At 34.3% G+C, this 19,802-nt stretch overlaps 2 protein-coding genes across 2 annotated transcripts in view; both read left to right on the top strand.

Annotated features, from left to right (window-relative positions):
• Positions 1–2,900: 2,900 nt before the first annotated feature.
• On the top strand, positions 2,901–11,167 carry LOC125677257 (nuclear receptor subfamily 2 group E member 1-like). Its single transcript, XM_048915263.2, has 7 exons — positions 2,901–3,411; positions 6,345–6,445; positions 7,647–7,782; positions 7,976–8,202; positions 8,456–8,687; positions 8,844–8,993; positions 9,262–11,167. Exons 1-7 carry the CDS (start codon positions 3,387–3,389, stop codon positions 9,531–9,533), a joined length of 1,143 nt encoding a protein of 380 aa, XP_048771220.1. The 5' UTR covers positions 2,901–3,386; the 3' UTR covers positions 9,534–11,167.
• Positions 11,168–18,941: 7,774 nt separating this feature from the next.
• Positions 18,942–19,802, top strand: part of LOC125675238 (uncharacterized) — a 37,183-nt gene continuing 36,322 nt past the window's right edge. Inside the window, exon 1 of the mRNA XM_056157737.1 lies at positions 18,942–18,958. The gene's annotated coding sequence lies outside the window, so the exon portion shown is untranslated. The remainder of the gene's footprint in view (positions 18,959–19,802) is intronic.

Below are 19,802 nucleotides of genomic sequence, written 5' to 3' on the forward strand. Positions count from 1 at the left end.
CATATTTCATTATTACACAGAAAATTTGCGAAGATTGAAGTCAAAGCACTTAACAAAGTATCAACAATAAATCAAGATATATCATGCATATCTAGTGTAACCCTAAATCTTGACGCATTTCCTATATCAAAACAAAATGTGCAAAGTTTCACAATTACATTTGTTTTAATTGAAAAAAAAAAACTTCATATATAACGACGTGTGATTATTTCATAGACTGTGTTGTTTCATCTCTTCTGGAAATGTCTACGATACATTTTAGTTTGTTTGAAACGACACCGAATGAAAAACGTTCTATCGAGGTTATATATGGAAAATCGTAGGGTACTCAGGGTCGGATCTAGGAATTGCGGTTACGGGGGCGCCACTTTATGAGGGGGTCTGGGGGGCCGCCTTGAGGCCCCCAGTGTGTCCAAGCTCCTGGATTTTACAGATTTTGTAGGGCTTGAAATATGTCTCCTATTTAAGTAATTTGTACTATTTTCTATCAATTTTGATAAGGTGAAATTAGTAAAATGACGCACATTTAAGGGTTTGGGGAAAAAAATTAAGTTCTCCCAATAAAATAATTCAAGAAATCAAAAGAATTTGTCATTTATTTCTCCGGGAGTGGTAGCAATTATTGCTTCTTTTATCGTTTAGTACATTTTTCTAAACAAGATACCACGATTTACCTTAAATTTGAAACTTTTAGGGGCGCCACCTGCACCTCCCCCCTAAATCCGACACGAGTACCCCCAAATTATTATTATTGTTATATTTCGTGATGTATTTCATATAGAAAAAAAGCTGATGGATAGGTATACTATGTATGAGAATACATGAGAAATACAAAAATTGTGCAGACCACTTTGTTGATTTTATTACAGTATAACACCATCATGAAGGTCAAACGCCTTCGTTGTCCTTAAACTCAGAACAATGTATCACCCTGTATCACAATGTATCACCATGTAGATGTCCGAAGTAGTGTCCAGATAATTTTAGACCAGTCTTATTAGGCCACAATTTTCCATAGGATGGATATCCTGGCATCACACGTTATTTCAGTGGAGAGTAGATTACGTACATGCATTCAAGAAACCAAAAGATTCAATTAATGCTATATTGTACTACTACTTATAGAATATACCTATATGTACCATTATTGTATTAACTATTTACTGTATATTAATGACAATTGTGTGCTATTCTATTTTCTATACGGAGAAGAACTCGTAAGTTGCAAGAACTTGTTTCTAATCCTTTTGTATATAGTATATACAATAAAATATGTTCAAATCAAGTAGATTACGAAACTAAGGTTTTTATGACGTCATGGACCTTCAAATGATCATTGAAATTTTCGCTGAACCACTCTACCAGTTTTGATGTGGTGGCGGTATTTCATACACGTGTCCAAAATTTATTTATTTATTTTCAAGATGTATTTATTGAAATTCCTTTAAAATTTTTAATCTTACGGCGCTAGTGATCACTTCTGATATGTTTCGTCCTAGTATCATTGATATTTTAGATATTCGAAATGAAAAAGATGTCAGTAAAGTCGACCTAAAAGTTTTACTACAAAGAAGGATGAAACAATCTGATTGTTTACTACAAACAAGGGGCGTACATTTTCATCCATCGTGCGTCTAAGCGGGCTTACTTGTAATAGCATCTGATATGTGATCGCCCGTGTTCCTGTTAATATCATTATCTTTTAATTTTATTTTTCTAGCATTAAATCAGCTTTCAGACATCGAATAAGGGAAACTTACACAGAAACTTAAAGATCAAATGTAAAGTACTGTGGAGTCATTTTTAAAATTTCTTATGCATACAAAACTTCATACAGAACCTAATATGTTTTTGTTTAAGCTGATAACTAAACTCTAATGAAAATTTATTTTAATAGACAGGAATCACTCCGCAACAAACAGACAACGAATCTATTATTTTAGATTTTCTAGGAAGAGGTTTCAATAAAAGTTTTTAAAAGGAGAAAACCTCTTTCTCTTTAAGCCGACAATGAACACGGGGACACTTAAACATCCGATAATGATCTGTCGTCCACGTCAAGACAGATCATCGAATTGTAGCAAATTAAATCAGATAAACTCCCTAAGACATGTTTTACTACATTAAAAAAGTATACTTGAGACATCAGATAAGGACTAAAGCGTACATTGTCAATATTTTTTCTCATTTCTTGTCATTTAAATCTGGACTAAGCTTATCTGGAGCAGCAATTTCGCCCCGGTTGCGAAAGGAAGAAAAGGGGAAAACACACGAAAATCTGCGAACAACCTCGCCAGGCCATAGAGTTTACGAGGTCAAATATATTTTTAGGAATTAATGAGCTGTAATACAAGTAGTTCCATGAGCAGAATTACCAGTTTTAGCAGAATATATTTTGAAATTGTTCTGTTTTATTTAAATACCTTATTAATTTTTAAACCACACAAATCATCAACCCCGTCACGTTTTTCTAACCTTATACGTTCGGTTGCAATTTCATTGAAATTAGCATAATATTCTCAGAGTTCGATTTGAATTCAAGCCTTGCATCGTATTCATCATGGTCCATATATACATATAACATGATTTATCAGCATTTACTCTAACGCATATATAGGATAGCACGAAAAGATTTTAAATTTCTCATAAATTATGATTTCGTATAATTTCTGCCCTTTAAAAGGCACTTTTTTCCAATGTTTGATTCAGATGCATTTCTGATATTTAAAACCTCAATGAATACTATTTCAAAAAGAACTTTCTACTGTGTATTTAAATTTCCTGTACTGGCGATCTTTTCATTTCGATTTTATAACTAGATGTACACGGGAGAAATTTATCATTAGATTAAACAGAGACGTCAAATACTGTAGGGGGAGGAGATAACTCATAGGGTGAACAATGGCCAGCAAATCGCTGCAAAATGCCCAGTCTATCAAACCGGGATTAAAACCGATCAATTGAAGTCTACCTGTGTGTTATAAAGGTTAAGTATTGGATTGAAGGAAGGTGGGCCTGGTTCTATATTGTTCGGTGAACAGCCAATCGCGTCGCGCTATTTCGGGTGAGGGTACAGAAAGCTAGTAGCGATATTGTTTAGGGACAATATATGGGGTGTTGAAAGCGATGCAGACTTAAAAAACTAACGGATAACTTTCCAACTTTTTGTCAAGTGAACTTCGGAGATCGGGGTGAAAAAGTCCCCAAGAATCGTTCCAAAATTTCTGATTCGTGAAGCCTTTGGAGGTTGATGTCGTCTGTGCTGGTGTGTTTACGTGTCCGGGGCCCAGACACTATAAGTTAGATATTGATTCAATATTTACACTGCAGTTTTGATTTTGATGTGATAATTTTGAAGACTTTCACCAAGAAGAGGAGAAAGAAAAATGAATAAAGTTGCAGGAACTTCAAGTAAGTCATAGCTTAAAAATTATCTTGTTGATAATTTCTATTCATTATGAGAAATAATGGGAATAATTTATTACAAAAATTGAATAATTAATACATTAAACACTTAGATAATGATCAGAATAAGGTATGAAGAATGAAAGTGATATGGATTAATTTATTATAGGCAATTTCTTAAATAATATCACATAGAAAATTGTATTAAAAATGGTATAAAAAGATTAAAACGAAGAAACGTGTCTCACTAGACAGTAATTTTAATTCTCTGTAAGTTCCTGTCTATAAAACAAAGTTTACAATTTCCTTTCAAGACTTAAAGAAAACATTTAATGTCTTATCTCGGCTTTATGAGGTTACCAAGTTATATTTGGATTTCAAAAAGTCATTAGAACCTTATTCCACATCGGAAATACTGGTGTTTTATCTAAACAAATTAATCCAGGCTGTAATGAAATCACGCGATCTCCCGGTTACCTAACGTTGACAATTATGACATCATGTCTGTCCTCCTCAGAAATAACAACACGGCACCCTCAACAGGACTATCAAGAGGAAAACCGTTTTGGTGGCTTGAAAAAAAATGCATGTGTTGCATGCAAACAGGTATTCGACTACAAAGAAGAGAGGGTCTTTAATTAATGTTTAAAAGCCACTTAACCCACATAGACTTACCTATCAGCAACTAACCCCGGAAAGTCAAGTCGAACTACAAAAGAAGTTGCAGGAAGCGAGAAGGAAATACGACTGATAGCCAAGCGACAACAGGCCTTGTTTTAATTAGCGGCCTCGCAGGTGACAATCCAAAGTTGATAGTCAACGGCGAGTGAGACCATATAAATATGATGGTGTGGGCAAAAAAGCCAGATTGAAATCGATTGTCTGTTTGACGCGACCCTCTAAAATTAAGTTTACGAGAGAAATTTCCGTAATTTGTATCTTCGTACAGATAGATTTGTTTTCAGTTATATTATGCATTGGGTATCAGATTTATACTTAATTTTCTTCTGTATCTGATGAATTAATTATTAATGGCATTCATTTTAGGTGGGAGTTATTTTTTTTTTTTTTTTTGTGGAATAAGGGCGGGAATGAGTGATTACAGTGCATATTTAATAACGATTTGTATTGCACATGAATTATAATTCACATTCGTAATAATGATGATACTCAGCATCAGCTAAATCAATTTATTCAGTTTAGAAATTATATACGGAAATATATAAAATCTTCACATGACTAAATTTCCTCCTTTCGATTGATTAATCCTACATGTATCTTTAATTGTTAATTAAATATTTATACCAAGCATCTAAATACTACATAACGCGATATCTTAGAAAAGGATTAGCTTTTATAACATATTTAAAATTTTCATGACACGAGTAATATTCTAAATTCGTGTATTGACTTAAACCAACTTCAATCTTGGGAAGTGTCTTAAGAAGGGAGTTTATTCACTGAACCTAGGTTTTTTTTGTAACTTTAAGTGTGATTAAAAGTGACTTCTTTATTATCCTAAAGCGAGCTGAATTGTTGTCAACAATGGAAGACCAGCAAGAAACATCAAGAGTGGGGGAACATCATTAATCGAAAAGTCTTTATGAAATATTTTTTTTCAAATTCGAATTCGTGATAAAGTTAATATGTTTAATCCATATTATGATACGAAGGTAAATAACAAAACACCTGGGGCATCTTTTTATGAGCTGGGATTGTTTGAAAAACCAGCCCGAATTTTCAGCGAAGCACCTGTGCCGCTTTATACAGCTTAAAGAATACAAAAACTTTCGTATACCCGGGAGACAGTATTACGTGCAAGTTCCGCACCGAATAAGACGTTGCAGCCACGGACTTAAAGAATATTTTCACGTTATTGGACAAAAAAGCCACATAAGTCACTCTATAACCGACATTACACAATATAAAGGATGAATCTACTGACATGACTTATCTACATAAATACCTCATTGTCCACAAGCTTTAAGAGTTATAAGTGAAGTGAGGGAGTTGAATGCTTGAATTTGAACAAATGTCCATTGTTCAATTGATAAATATCTTATTTGGACATATTCGATGTAACATATGTTTTTCGAAATTCCTCCAAATGCCTGGAAACGGCTCGTTCTCTTCAGAATTATAAAGGAAGTGGAACGCACGGGGGGCAATCAATTCATGGCAGAAATAAAAATGTCACTTCTAATTACAAATGTTTTCAGTCACATAGATTAACTTCCCCAATATAGCTTAACTTCGGAAATGGTGCGTCTGTTCGTTTGCACGTGTTTAAGGTATAACGTGGTTGCTGGCTAAGAACCGATAAACGGCGGACATATTTCACTCCATAAAATTTAATTTTTTATTTATTCTCATATTGACTTCTTGTGGCAATTTCACAGATAAACCATTAACTAAATGAAATAGCAGAAATGATAAGGTCTAAACAAACAAATCGTGTTCGGAATTAAATGAGCATACTTACAAATTACAATAAATCATAACTTTTTTTTTCATTTAATTTCTTCCCTAAGGTTAAGAGGAAAATACACGAAATAATTGATAAAGAAAATCATTGAGAGGTGTTTTTTTTTTTTTAAATGACGCAGGGCCCGATAAGGTTAAACGTTATCTGTTATGTAATTTCATAGGGCTAGCTATATGTAGGGAAGATGGAAGAGTGATAATGCTGGGTGAACAAATGCGGATGGACATATCCTAGTCATATTAAAAATAAATAATATTGGTCTTTTTTAAAAATCCCACCTAAGTAAGCATTGCTTTTCTTTATATATGTCTATAATTTAAGGGACTGAGAGGGGGACTTTGGCTAGGGATGGGTGTTTTTCGAATGCTGACATTTTCAATAGAAATTTATTTTGTTTTAATTGCTATAGTTTAGTTGATTAGTGTCAACACTCTACATTTGATGTCTTTTTCAGGTCGCATTTTAACTGACATCCCTTGCAAAGTTTGTCAAGATCACTCCTCGGGAAAACACTATGGTATCTATGCATGTGATGGCTGTGCAGGGTTTTTCAAGGTATAATTACATTTTTTCACTAGATTCTTGTGTATAAAGTTGCGCCTTGCAACAATTATCGATATCAACCCAGCTTTTGAAGTTTCATCTCTTTAGATTGATAAAGAGTTTTGAAATGTGTTGTCTATGCATGATGACTGCCATTGTTTTTGGGGGATGGGGGGATTGTTGTTGGTGATTACTCTTAAAAACGATAATTCAAATTTAACTGAGATCACACCTACACTGGAGGTTCGACACAATTACACACTTAAAAGATTATATAGGGCATTTGTACTTTACGGATATCTTTAAATTTGGTAATTCATTTTTCTTTAAAATCGGTTACGAAATCTTCAAAGTATATTAAATGGGTAAACAAATTAACAAAAAGAAGCTGATTTGATCAAAATTGGTAGTGTTAAGAGGGAGTCCTAAAACACTCGAGGTCCTTATTATTTCGGATAAAAAATGTCTTAATAAACGGGTATATTCAAGTGAACAAATATGACTTTTGCGAAACACCGAGTCAATATTTGACCACCTTAAGCCCACAGTAAGCGCAACATCACATTTTAAAGGCTGTGTGAAGGGCATGTTTGTGGTTGTTGACTGTTGCTCGACCAAAGTGAAATACACTGTGCTTATAAGTTCAGAGTGCGACGATACTGTATAATACCGACATCCTCTTTTCCCTTAATTCGACAGCAATGCGCCCAAAAACTGATTATTAATCAATAAATTGAAAACACTCGTGTACGGCTATAAGCTCTTTGTTTTGAAGATTGGTTGGATTTTCTGGGATATGTTTGCCGACGGATTTTCTCTTTGCGTTTAGACTTCACTTCAAACATAACAAAAAATTCTTTATTCATTGTTCAACCTTTGCCAGTTTTTAAAGTATTGCAAGTCTTGGGGTTGACTAGAATTTAATACCCGCAGGAACTAATCTGCACGGTGAAATGAGGAAGATATATCACAAATGCATGCATATCCGGGGCTTTCGTTGTTAAAATACCTAAATAATATATGATTTGTCGGAAAAAAATGTAATGATATTTTTCAAATGCACTTCAGCATTTTAAAACCTTGTTCTTTGTTTGTTTGTTATTTATCTATTCAGTATTTGTTTATTTCATGGTTTTTTATTGATAGAAGTAGATAAACAACAATCACATGGAATGTGTATTTACTTATTATTATTCATCATTATGTTTATCAGAGATCCATTAGGCGAAATAGACAGTACATCTGCAAGTCACGTGGTCAGGGAGCATGCCCAGTGGACAAGACTCACAGAAATCAATGTAGAGCATGTCGACTAAAAAAGTGTCTGGAGGCTGGCATGAATAAAGATGGTGCGTAATGTATAAAAAGTTTAAAACTATCCAAAGAAAAATTAAATAAAGACAGAGCTACATGTAGATTAAATAAAATATAATCTAATGTTCCTAATGCAGCCTAGATATCATGAATATGAACATCTTCAACGCAACAAATTTTCTTCTTTTTTTTTTAATGAAAGGATAATATAATATTGTTATCTAATAGCTGTTCAACATGAAAGAGGACCCAGGAATTCTACCATCAGAAGACAAGTCGCTATGTATCTTAAAGAGACTCGAGATTATGGGGCGTTTGTTGCCCAAGCACCCTTCCGTCCGCCATATTTACCCAGTTGTTACGGAATGGACCACATGAATAATGGCGTGGACATCGGTGCAGTGACTCCGCCCTCGCCCGTCTCTCCCGGAATTCTCTGCCAACCGACGCCTAAGGTACGAGAGAATTGAATAATTAATCATAATCAGATTAATTAGAGATGTAAGGGTTGTGGATAGGCTTCGTCTCTTAGACTTGAGGACATATATGTCAAAATAGGATAGCATGTCAGAACAAACTGTTCATAAAAGCAAGATAAATTCAATATACATGCTGAATGTAAATTGATTGTGAATTTTAAAGTCTGTAATCCGGTAAATGAATTAAAACAAGAAAAAATGTGACCGTGCCTTATATTTCTACCTACAGTACCCACATGAAATAATGCAGGCATACTCAAGCAACCCAGAGGCCATGTGTGAAGTGGCGGCTAGACTGCTCTTCATGAGTGTAAAATGGGCGAAAAACGTCCCCGCGTTCTTGGGACTGCCGTTCAGGGATCAAGTGTTGTTGCTGGAGGAAGGATGGAGGGAACTGTTTGTTCTTGGGGCGGCGCAATTTCAGATGCCCGTGGAGGCCGGGCCTTTACTTGCCGTAGCAGGTAATGAAAAATGGCGAGTTTTTGAATATTCATGTATAATTCTTTGTGATTAATTGCTTTAAAAATTTGTTTTTCTTCTATGGATAAAGAATATCCATATTTATTTATATTTGATTATTTGTTTGATATATTTACTCATTTCTTTATTTACCTCAGGATTAAATTCAGAAGATGCACCAGCTGAAAAAGTTGTCAACGTCATGACTGAAATTAGAGCTCTACAAGAGATCATATCAAAATTTAAATCTCTGCAAGTTGATCCCACCGAATTCGCCTGCCTTAAAGGCATTGTTCTTTTCAAAACAGGTAAGAAATCAAACTTAAACCTCATGTTGTTTTATTCAGGGTTGAAGAGTTTTTATGCTAAGACTTTCAGAATTATGTGTTCGCATAACCCAGTTCGTTACACTTTGGTGTCGGTTATAACTGCATAAGAATTACTTCAAAATTGAATTACTTCTGGTAAAACTAAAATAAAACTGAAGGAATATTGTAAAGCGGAAAATATATACACTTCATATTATTGAGGACGATGTTGATTCACTCAATTTACGTCATACAAAATTTCTTGCAGCTTTTGGAAATTCACAAAATTCAGAAGAAAAGTCTTTACGAGATATCCATACCGTGGCAGGACTTCAAGACCAAGCCCAACTTACTCTGAGCAAATATATTCAAGCCACCTATCCAACCCAACCTTTCCGGTTTGGTAAATTATTATTGTCGATCCCGACATTAAAAACAGTATGCGGAAACACGATTGCCGAGTTATTCTTCAGAAAGACAATTGGCAGTATCCCAATAGAACGTCTTCTTATTGACATGTTCAAATCCAGTGATTTCTGATGTTGGACAGCTTGTCATATTGACAAATAATTAGCGGCAAACACAGTTCGGAAATCAATTCCGGAAGTGGCTCCGGCCAAACAGGAGCAAAAACGGATCTCAAGCCCGACCGGCGTCGCTCATGTCAACAAGCAGTTAATATTTCTTAGGAAATAAAATCTGCCACTCATGAACGGTCATCAATCTATCCATTTTTGCTATATTTGTTTTCTCATTCAAGTCTATGAGTAGTGAAATTTTAAAATCAAATTGGCAATTAGTTTTATTTAATCTGATGAGCAAAAATCAATGCGCTGTTTATCTGATCACGGGTATCGCCGGAGCTCTCCGATATCAGCGTTCAAATTCGGAATACAATGCCTTTGATTAAGTCATCTCCAAGCAGGGAACAAAAGATTGGGGTGAAAATGATTCTTGAAATCCACACGGCGAATGAATTCATCTCCGAGGGTTGTTTTTCTCTCGCCATTCTTAAACACTCGTGAAATCAAATCTCTTCCGCAGCGAAAATACTAACTAAACAGAATAACATCGATGTGCGCTAATGCAATACAAGCATTACAGGTATAATAGGGCCAATTTCTACCCGAGCAGATAGCAATTAAATTCCAGTTTGCCCGTAGCGATGTACAATGCTATTTTCCAAACGTATTTCACGGTTAATGTGTTAATAAATACGTTTCTATCGTAACTTTTATTTGAATTTGAAGTATTTCCCTATAAAACGTCTGAATTATTTACACACGTTTAATCCGTTTTGTATAGTGCATTGGCTGATTTTCACCTATTAAGAGTGACAAGTTGGAGACCCTTTTCCCGGTTTTTTCGTGAAAGTGTTACCTTTCCAGATTTTTCTTAGTGCTATCAGACTAATGGTGCATCTGTTTATTGCAAGAAAGAGTGCTTATGTTGATATCTTCATGAAATGTAAAAAGGTTTTTGTTCCGAAGTAAAAACTTTAGCGAAGTTATACAATACATGTGTGAACATTTGTTAGATTTAGAGGTTTTTATTATATTTATACATATTCTTATACATCATTATTTTGTAAAAAGAATGTCATGCATTTGCATATATCTCATATAATTTTTTTTATATCATTCTCATTGCATACATGTATATTTTCCATGGGCCGTTTGGGCGTTAAATACAAAAGAAATACTTACATTGTGCCCTTAAAGGGAAGAATCTTGATGCGATCGCGAGCATTGTATAATTGCAGATTTTTCAACTGCTTGTTAAGCTTTCTTGCTACTTGGAAAAAAATCTTTGTGTATTTGTTCTGTTTGAAAAAAAGAAGATGGTGCATTTCGTTATTTTTTCTTCCATGCATTTTACATAGTACGCACAAATCATTCTTGTTAAGTTTGAGTGGACTCTGATGCAACATAGGGCTAATGTCAATGGTTGGTGCATTTATATTAAGAATATCAAACCCAATGATTAAACTTGAATTTTAAGAGTCTATCTGTATGTACACGAACTCGTGCGTTATTTTCACCACACTGTGGGTGCAGATTCTAATTGATTTTCAATTGTGTCGTTGTGCAATATTGTTGGTTGTGAATATAAAATGTAATATATGTGCTCAAATGTTAGAAATGTAATTATAAAATAAAATCATACGCTGAAAAGTGACTGAGTGTGTTATCAAAGGATTTCTCTGAGAAGCCAGAGATTGATCTGAGTATTAATTACAGATCCAGGTACCCAGGACAGTCCCGAAACATCGGGGTTACGTTTGGAATAATTTTGCTGAATTCTTGTGCACAATGAAATATGGATCAATCCTTGCATTGTTTTAAACAGAGCAGACAGGGCGATTTCAAAAGGGAATACTGGATTATTTGCCGAGTAATTTGTTTAACAATCACGGAACATGTTTACGTACCTCTATCCTGACCTTTAACCGTATATCATTAGTTTTCTAAATTTTAAAAGTGCACGTTTCCAAAGTTTATTTTTATTTAGTACTAGATGAAACAACAATTAAATAATATTGCATAGAGAAAGGATTTTTTGATAATGTGTGTTTGAATTTTTGAGCACATGAATTGAATGAACGATATCTTTAATTCAAATGAAATTAAGAAGAGGTTTTTTTTAATAATTACGTACATTAGTTAGGTTATATTTATTGATATCATATACAGTAAATAAAACTTGATTATTAGGAAGTCACTTGGAGCTCCAAATCAAATGTTCCTTATGTAACATAAATGATCTCTCTCCGTATTGAAAATTAGATATGCATCCCGCCATGCCGAATAGTTGACTAAAGACAAAATGAACGATCGTTCTTAATTTCAAAATTTGAAACTCAGTATTGCGAATGTGTTTATAATGTATCCTCCGGTGGCAACGCTCGAGGCGGAGCTGATTTTTGGAGGGTGAATAAAGCTTCATACGCCTTGAACATTCATGTAATGGACGAGTTTTATACCGTAACAAATTTGTCTTGATATTTGACTAAGAGGTCACAATATTTATCTACGATACGTATCTTAGACGTCATTGTATGTATAACCAACGATGGGTTTAAGTCAGAAAGAAAATTACTATGAATTACACAGAAGAAACATCGTCGATTCTCCTAACTGTGGGGTATGAGAGGGGAAAGAAAGAAAATAATCATATATGCTCTCTCTCTCTCTCTCTCTCTCTCTCTCTCTCTCTCTCAGATAGAAAAACTGCAAGAAATGTTATGTTCAATGAATCAAATACAAGAATTAAGAATTATTTGTTATTGATACGCCGATTTTACTTTAGGGCATCGACAATTTGGGGTATGAAACTAACAGCAAAATTTTCAATGTTGTATTGAATTCAAGCAGATTCTCGTGAAAGTAATATATTTCACGTTATTATGTACATGTATAATTATCGTATCTATTCTGCCTATGTATATGCTTTAATATGACAATTGTTATCAATCATTCTCAGGTAAGAATTTTTTGTACATCATATATGCAATGAAATATGTACAAACCAAATCTGGAGGGGTTCTGTACAGGAGGAGGGATACGATTATTAATCCAGGAAAATACGATGTTTATCCCTCCTTCGGTCACATGACCAAATAAACCAATCAGATTAGTTTTTTAATATGATATTGTAAACATGATGAATACGTTTTAACGGGTGAAGAATCTAATAATGATTATGGAGAGACATTTGGTGTACGATTGTGATAGAATGTTTAGTCACTTATTAAATGTTAATTTCCGTTAAAATTACAAATTGAATGAACTTTTTTCTTCTTCTTGGGACTCGAAAATTAAAAGGAATAGAAAGGTTTTCACGCTTCATATAACTTGAAAATTATCGATATCATAATCAATCAATTTCGATTACGATCAATATCCTATTATAGCTTAGTATTTAAGTAATTCCCCGTGTATTTGGAAAGTTGCGTGTTCAGCTGTTTTATATAAGGATCTTTTATCACGTATCGATGTTTATCTAACAACAACTTAAAACTTCATCATTTAATAGTTATTAGACTATTATGCAGTCATAAAACATTTAAATGATTCCAGGAAAAAAAATCAAAAGTTTTATCATTGAAATATACATGCAGTGAATTTAAAAGCTAACTTAAAGTTAACCTGTTACACAACAAAAAACCTTTCCTGTCTTTAAAAAATTACCAAATGTCGTCTGCGGTATCCGATTTGATATCCGTCTGCCACAAACATCTGAGAATTACCCAAAAGTCAAATATTTAACTGCAGGCTAAGCTGTCTAAACAATCCCGTCTGAATTAACTATTATTTGGTGCAGATTATCCTGTTACTCTTAAGGTCTGTCATTGTGAGGGTGCAGGTGCGCGATTATGGGGAAAGTTAATCAGAAAAGGAATTAATCTTTAATACACATAAATTAAGCATATTTTTTAATCGCTATGACATGTGTAAGAGGATCAATGCATTCATGAGGTCGTACAAGAGTTCTTACGAAGTCTTAAGTAAAAGTTAGAACATTGCGTCGAACAAAAGAGTAAGACTTTTATACATTGTCTTGCCTAAGGTCAAAAGACGGTAATATTTTCTTAATCACCGACAATGCCTCTTGATCTTTTTTACATGAATTGTAATGCAATCGGTATAAATTCTATTTGACATTTGAAGTTCAATTCCTTTCATAAATACGTCTAATCCCTTTAGTGTTTTATTACTCTCTCTGTAAATATAATTTTCCTTTAAAAATCATTTTACAAGACAGGAATTTTAAAGTGGTGTCTCAGAGGTGTCAAAAAAATCTTGTAAGCATGAGAACCAATTTCAGATGCAGAAAACTAAAAGCCATTATTTTAAAATGGAGATTTTCATAGCCCCAAGTGAAAAGGTATTTCAACTGTATGAAATAATTAACAAGGGATGTACACGAAACACGAATAACAGGTGACTGTTATCAATTTTCACAAATGACCAAGAAAAGCCTACAATTGCCTGTCAATTCACTGTCTAACTGTCAACGCATCTCAATTGATCGCCATTTTGAACGAATTCGTAATATCATCCAATCATCTTTCTTCCTACTCTCACACCGGAATCACTTAAGCTTTTAGAAGTCAATTAATCGTGATACTAAATGCCGAAACCTTCACGCCACATCAGACAATCCGGTGACGGGTCTGTCCGGAGGCGAGAGCGATACCAGCTTGTTAATGCTACATCAACTACTGAAAAGGCTGTCAACAAAATCCAGGCTTTTTCATATCCCTCTTATTTGGGGGATCTGTTTTAAAAGTAATTCAAATGAGGTGACATAATTAACTCCAGGTGAAGTTAGTTTTTGTCAGAAATTTTCAAATTGCTTTCCGGTTTTTGAAATCAAAGACTAGCGAACGTTTCATAAACGTGTGTGAAAATTTAAACTAAATTATGCTGCTATTAAAATGTCCGGCAGATTATCTAGTAATGGTATGTGATATAAGAGAGCACACTGAAAACCTCTGCAGGCTTACATGTACATTGTAATACAGTAATCAATCAGATATTTTAATTTCATATATATGTGTGGTTCGTGCTTTCTACCACTATGCCCGTAGAAAATTTTTGCTTGTAAATGAAAACCTGTAGAAAATGAAAATGTTCTTATTTTAATAGGTTTTTTTTTTTTTTACATTAAACTTCATGATGCTCTTGAAGCTTAATGAAGACAAACGTTACCGAACATCACATTTGTTTTGTTTTGCAAAAGTACTCCATACCTTATGTGATTACCTCTATCAAGAGTTATTCTCATCACCAAACCGTATTAATAATTCAGTAACAAAATTATCTAAACTAATTCTTGATGCACTATCTGCAATATTGAACGTAGCAATTTCTATATTTCCCTTAAACTCATGCTTTTCTCCTGAGCGTCTTATGTACACACGGGAGCTTGAGTAAACACGATCGGGTGTCGGTACCCTCTGCTAGACGATCTATTACACCCCTAGGGGTGCGCAATTAAAAAACTTTATATCTTTTGAATAAATAATATTTCTGAAACAGTCAGAAGTAAGGGGTGTATGAATAGGTATCAGGTGTCGGGGTTTTTCGATCCCTACAGAAAAAGCCGTCGATTTCTCGGCGTTTGATGAGATGTCATGCGTAATTATTACATTTTTTTTACCTCCTAGATATACTTTACCTTGAAAATCTAACCGGGTAATACAACACTGGCGGCGAAGTCAATGAGACACCGCGCAGCGATGCCTGGCACCTCAAGTGAAAAGAAGACTCGGTGTGTGTGAATGCATTTTGACGTATTCTAGGGAGCTAGATTCTTTAAAAATGATTTTATTCTAAATTCTCATATCTAATAATCGTAAGATGTGCTGGTGGGTTAGTTGTCGTACATGTACTAATGGACGGCGCTCTATGAGGCTGTTTTGGATAGAGTATTTTAGACCGTGTATAATTCAAGAAAAACGTGATGAAAAGTTTTTCGTAAGTCTATTTTACAAATTTAAAAACAAATCTTTGTATGATGATAAACGGTCATTCTGGGGCTGTTTGATAGCCTCTCTGTATGCTAATTGGCGATGCAGGTGGCATATCAGAGGGGGATGTGAGCACAACACGAGAAAATACATCAAACAGCATCAATGAATACATTTTCTCTTATTTGTTTATCTCCAATTAAAATCACTAAGTTTTGCAACTTTTGTTTGACAGAATCAATGTCTCTGTGGCCTTTCAGCTCAAACAATCCTAATTAGAAATATCCAAATACTCTTTCGCGCTGAGACAGATGATCGGTATGGAAGAAACACGCACGTGATTTAATTTCATTTATGGACCTGAATCAAAAGTAAACATTAAAAATGTGAAGAAGCCATTGATCCAATGCGAAAGTGATTATAACATTGAAACCGACAAATGATCAAGACTTTATTAGTTTTTATTTTCCAAATAAATCGGTAACAAAATATAAAAGGGCAAGGGATGAAGTGGATAATTGTAATTGTTTAAGTATAATTACTGGAATTTGCACCTGCTGAGTTCCAACTTTAAGGTAGTAAATCAATGATTTTTGCCTCAAAATAGAGATGTCAAAATTAAACCCAGTGTCTCTAGTTCTTTTATTTACCGGGTCCAGAACACTGGCGGTGCCACTGTGTTTGGGGATTAAATTTAATGATGAAGTTTCACTTTATATGTGTCATCGATTTTTTCATTAATTAAACAGAATCAAACATTAAACAGAAAACAAGACAAAGAGGACATGAATTGAATTGAATTTCCAATATTTTTTTGTTTTGTTTCTGTCAGTATAGTACTACATATCAGTATACATGTAATATATAATTATGCATTAGATACACGCTACATAAGGTATGCTGAATGTGTCAAAATATTTGTATGCCCCCCCCCCCCTTTTTTTAAAATATCTAAATGCAATTAAATTGTACATGTATTTACTAAAAAGGTTTTAAAGATCAAAAATTGCGATTTGAGAACCATTTTGTAGAATGTCTTAATAAAAGCGAGATAACTCTTTCATCATCTCGCGTCGCTCGGAGTTCATGAACGGCTAGGTTTTTATTTCTCGTGTGTGTTATTTCCTTTCTGCACAATAAACATGTCCGGGAATCAACAATGTATGTTTTCCATGTTTCTGAAGAACGTGAGGCTGATTCACCGGATACGCGATGTCCTTCGTTTCCTATTTTGTATTTATAGTTGAGACACTAAGAGTATAGCATCTACAAACGTAAAATCACAACAGGTCTGTATAGTGATTGTTTTGTTTTAAAAGATAAAAATCTCCAGAAAAGAGTAAATTAAGCGTAAGGTTATATATCTGTACATGTATTGAACAAATATTAAATCTTAATTCAGCTTCATATAATGTACATTTAATTATACAGTCTCATAATGTCTGTCAATTTCAACATGAAACTAATGTGTATGAAAATGGTACAAACTCTGCGTATAGAATAGCAGAAAAGTTATGATTCTATTCTATCATTCAAGAACGAACATGGAGCAAATGGTAAAGCGCACACCGAAGAACACCACGACTCCACGGGCCCAACACCATAAGGTAGCCATTATTCTCTTTAGAGAAGTGGGCAGGCATAGCATTTTACACGTTCCCAGTCCCGGGTTTGAATTCCCTATTAGCAGTAGAAAAAAATGTACATCCGAAGTCGGAAAAGGGGGGAAATAATAAACACACATTTTGCTTCTTGTAAAGCTTTTTGACATTTCATTTTCATTGAAACATGTTGTCTTATTGATATCAACAAGAATAATCCTATTTTATTAAAACAAAAAGCTATTCGAGAACCAAAATGCGTGTTTATTAATTTTTCCAAATTATCCGACTCCGGATGTTCAGGTTTTTTTTTCTACCGACAACATAGACTAAACCTGGGACTGAGAACATATGAAAATGGATTAACAGCGATTAAGTGTTGATTTCCTTGTGAATAATACAGTACATGCATTAATGCAGTGGCGGATATAAATTTTAGGTAAATCGTGGCATCTTGTTTAGTGAAATTTACTAAACGATAAAAGAAGCAATAATTTCTTCCACTCCCGGAGAAATGAATGACAAAATCTTTTGATTTCTTGAATTATTTTATTGGGAGAACTTAATTTTTTCCAAAAACCCTTAAAACTTGCGTCGTTTTATTTATTTCACCCAGACCCCCGCCTCATAAAGTGGCATCCCCCGTAGCCACAATCCATGGATCCGCCCCTACATTAATGTTAAAGTTGTGGAAATAACGTGTTTGTTAGCGTGAACCGTCACCGGTTTCGGCATTTACACGTTTTCCAGAATCAAAACATGAAGGTTTGTGAAGAGAAGTGGACGTAGGCTATGCCTGTCCACTTCTCTAAAGAGAATAGGTAGCCGTATAAACTAAATTAGATTAAATGTCATAATCGCTAGCTTCAGTAAGTACAGTCACGTGGCAACTGAGCATTCTCCTAAAACATTTTATACAAAAACCATATTACAATAAAAAAGAAAGAACGAAAAAAGCTTTCCATGAAGCCAATGTCTCCTCAGTTGTAATGAAATAAAGACTAATTGTTTTAAAAACGTCAGCGCTTGCTTTTAAATTTTTCAAACTAATCTTATATTGTTGTATAGAGAGATAACACCTTTTTAAATAAAGAATTGCGTATACAGGCACTTGCATGTATATATAGAGAATAAGTACTCTGTACTTAAGACGCTAGAGATCTACAGAGATCCACGTCCGAATATTCGCCCGTGAACACACCGAGGCTTACTAAGTCATCTTTAATCTTAGGATAGTATCAATCTCATATCTGTCATGTAAATATACAATGTAGTATACATGTATATGAATGTAGTATATAGTAAAGAGGAGAAAATCTTTGGCTGGACCGGGAATCGAATCCGGGACCCCTGCATTACTAGTCAGGTGCTCTAACCACTGAGGTATCCAGGCCGATATCCACGGTCCGTATAGCCCCAATTACTACAACTATTTTATAGTAGATATCACGTGTTCCTTGACTATTTTATAGTAGATATCACGTGTACCTTGACAATGTCATAGTAGATATCACGTGATCCTTGACTATTTTACAGTAGATATATCATGTACCTTGACTATTTCATAATTGATATTACGTGTTCCTTGAACACTATTTAACTAGGACCTATTATGAATTAATGGGATAAACCACATTTTAAAAGTGGATAAATTAGTGTTCTGTGGCCATGGTACATGTAGTCAAGCTTCCTGAAACATAAAAAAAAAACTGTTAAAAGAGACGCCATAAATTGAAGAGAAATATTTATTTGTGTTTCGAATTTCCTCCATTGTTTACATATTATTATAATAGGTAAACGTGCAATATCCTTGACCCAGGCGCCTATGAATAATTCTCATCACTATTTATTAATTTTATCTGTTGGTTCAGATACAGAAAGAAGTACAGGTAAGCATGAATTGTAATTCATTTATCTAACTCTTTGATAAACTCTATACATGTACCAGTATTAATCGTGATTTATTGTTTAATGCTTAGCTCCTCAGCTTTTGAGCACAACTGCGCGGAGTTCTACATGTATCTAGACTGATTTTATTGATCCAGACACAGTATATATTCATTACTTAAAAAGACACGTACTACAGCTCATCTTGCGCAAAAATCGTGAAATGACAATTTTCCCAGAGCTTTCTCTATTTTTGTGAGAGAGTGGATAGATCCAGAATTTTTACAGATACTGTGAGAAACGAGGTAAAACCAGAATGAGATAAAACTCATACGTGAACTAATATTTACTTTGGGATCAGTATGACCGTTGGAAAACAAAGAGCTAGGAGAAACGTATGCATGACTTAGTGGCGGATCTAGGATTTCCGAAAGGGGAATGTGAAAGTCAAATATTAGCCAAAATATCAGGCTTTCTGGGTGCCAAATCTGAAGTTTTATCTGCCATTGGGATGAGTCGCAAAGACACTGTAAGTTTTATCTGAACACGACACATGTTAATTGTAAAAACATTGGTAAAAGGGTTTCTGTTAAAATAACATTACTTATTATAAGGAGCAGGGAATAATCTCATACTTGGAAGGTGAGTGTGGACCCCCTTGAAGGGATATTTAAATAATTTTCTACACAACACCTTTGCTGCCAGTCAAAATCAAGTGATTCAAAAGCATTCACTTCATAAGCATTCAAAAGTCCGAATCAGCATGAAGAAATCTTTGAATTCCGTACGATCTTCGAAGCGAAATTGAGAGTAAATTGATGAATCCAAAACGTTCAAAATTGTCAG

Source organism: Ostrea edulis, chromosome 3 (genome assembly GCF_947568905.1).
Source record: "Ostrea edulis chromosome 3, xbOstEdul1.1, whole genome shotgun sequence".
NCBI lineage: Eukaryota > Metazoa > Mollusca > Bivalvia > Ostreida > Ostreidae > Ostrea > Ostrea edulis.